General features: G+C 46.7%; 1 protein-coding gene across 1 annotated transcript; it reads right to left on the bottom strand.

Moving 5' to 3' along the window:
* Window positions 1–351: 351 nt before the first annotated feature.
* LOC135532789 (neurotrophin-3-like) lies at window positions 352–1310 on the bottom strand. Its single transcript, XM_064960228.1, has one exon. The coding sequence runs from the start codon at window positions 1278–1280 to the stop codon at window positions 492–494; it is 789 nt and encodes a 262-aa protein (XP_064816300.1). The 5' UTR covers window positions 1281–1310; the 3' UTR covers window positions 352–491.
* Between the last annotated feature and the right edge of the window lie 501 nt (window positions 1311–1811).

Below are 1811 nucleotides of genomic sequence, written 5' to 3'. Positions count from 1 at the left end.
ATGGTAGAGTCTCTCCATACTAGGCTGTACTGTCCAGCGCAATGGTAAAGTCTCTCCATGCTAGAGTCTCTCCATGCTAGGCTGTACTGTCCAGCCCCATGGTAGAGTCTCTCCATACTAGGCTGTACTGTCCAGCCCCATGGTAGAGTCTCCATGCTAGGCTGTACTGTCCAGCCCCATGGTAGAGTCTGTCCATGCTAGGCTGTACTGTCCAGCTCCATGGTCTGAGTCTGAAGATGCTAGGCTGTACTGTCCAGCTCCATGGTCTGAGTCTGAAGATGCTAGGCTGTGTGGTGGCTGTTCTTGGTATATATATTTTTTTATTTTTTCCTTTGATGATGACTTCAATAAATAACAAATATATTTATATATCATATATAGCCATGTAGAAACTACATGTATTTCACATAACTTAAATAATAATTTATATGTACAGCCCCCCTTCACAATAAGGAAATATATTCCATAATGTCTATGGTCGGGTTGTGTGTTTACGTCCTGCGGTGTTTCCGTGACAACGCACAGACACAGGAAGTGTCTATCCGTATCCAGCGCCAGCCCACAGAGGTCCGGTCCTGCGTCAGAGCTCTGACGTACGTCTGAGAGGTCTTACACTGCGAGTTCCAGTGTTTGTCATCGATGCCGCGACAGCCGCTCTTAAAAGGTTTGGCAGTCCGACACTTGGTCTCATAGAAGTACTGCTTAACAAAGTTGCTTTCAGCGGTTCCCATCTTTATCTGATCCAGGACGGTGACCTGACGACCCCTGATGTCCACCGCATTCGTCTTGTCTGTCACCCACTGTGATTGGCTGTCACAGACGGAGTACTCCCCGCGGTAACTCTTGTGTTCTGCGTATCTCTTCCTGCGGGTCTTGTTGCTTCTGCCAGAGCTGCCCACGTAGTCATCTATAGAGTAGAGCGGAGGGGGCTGCAGGGGCGCCCGCTCACTCAGCAGGACCCGGGGAGAGTTGTAGTGTTTCTGCTGCACCAGCAGGTCAGATGACCTGGGCTGGTACAGCGAGCTGCGCCTCTCCAGGAATCTACTGTCGTCCAGAGGGGTGTCAATGGCGAGCAGGCCCAACGGTGGCAATGTGTCCTGGGCCTGCCTGTCCTGGCCCTCACCCTGCCTCCCCCGGCCGCGGGTCAGGTCCGCCTGCAGCAGCTGGATGATGAGGGAGTTGATGGGGTCCTGGGTGGGCGGGGGCTGCTGGCGCTCCATGTGCGTTGCCTGGATACCGTAGAGGTACGCTAGGAACAACACATACAGCAACATGGACATCACTAGATTCACCTGTAAGATCTGTGGAGTAGAGACAGAATATCAGTTATTAATCACCTAGAATCAATAATTACACCACTAGATTCACCTGTAAGATCTGTGGAGTAGAGACAGAATATCAGTTATTAATCACCTATAATCAATAATTACACCACTAGATTCACCTGTAAGATCTGTGGAGTAGAGACAGAATACCAGTTATTAATCACCTATAATCAATAATTACACCACTAAATTCACCTGTAAGATCTATGGAGTAGAGGATTCAGAATAGCAGTTATTAAATCAACTATAATCCATAATTCCACCACTAGATTCACCTGTAAGATATGTGGTGTAGAGGAGACAGACAATCAGGTATTAATAATCACCTATAATCAATAATTACACCACGAAATCAGTTATTCTGGATTCAGAATATTCTGGAGGATTATCAATGTTTTATATTCTGAAACTAGAATCATGCCAAAATGCTAATAGAATTAGTCCTGGAACATTATGAAGGTTGTTTTATGTTCTGAATCTAGAATC

This window comes from Oncorhynchus masou, unplaced genomic scaffold, assembly GCF_036934945.1.
Source record: "Oncorhynchus masou masou isolate Uvic2021 unplaced genomic scaffold, UVic_Omas_1.1 unplaced_scaffold_2025, whole genome shotgun sequence".
NCBI lineage: Eukaryota > Metazoa > Chordata > Actinopteri > Salmoniformes > Salmonidae > Oncorhynchus > Oncorhynchus masou.
This window is presented reverse-complemented; position numbering and strand designations above follow the sequence as displayed.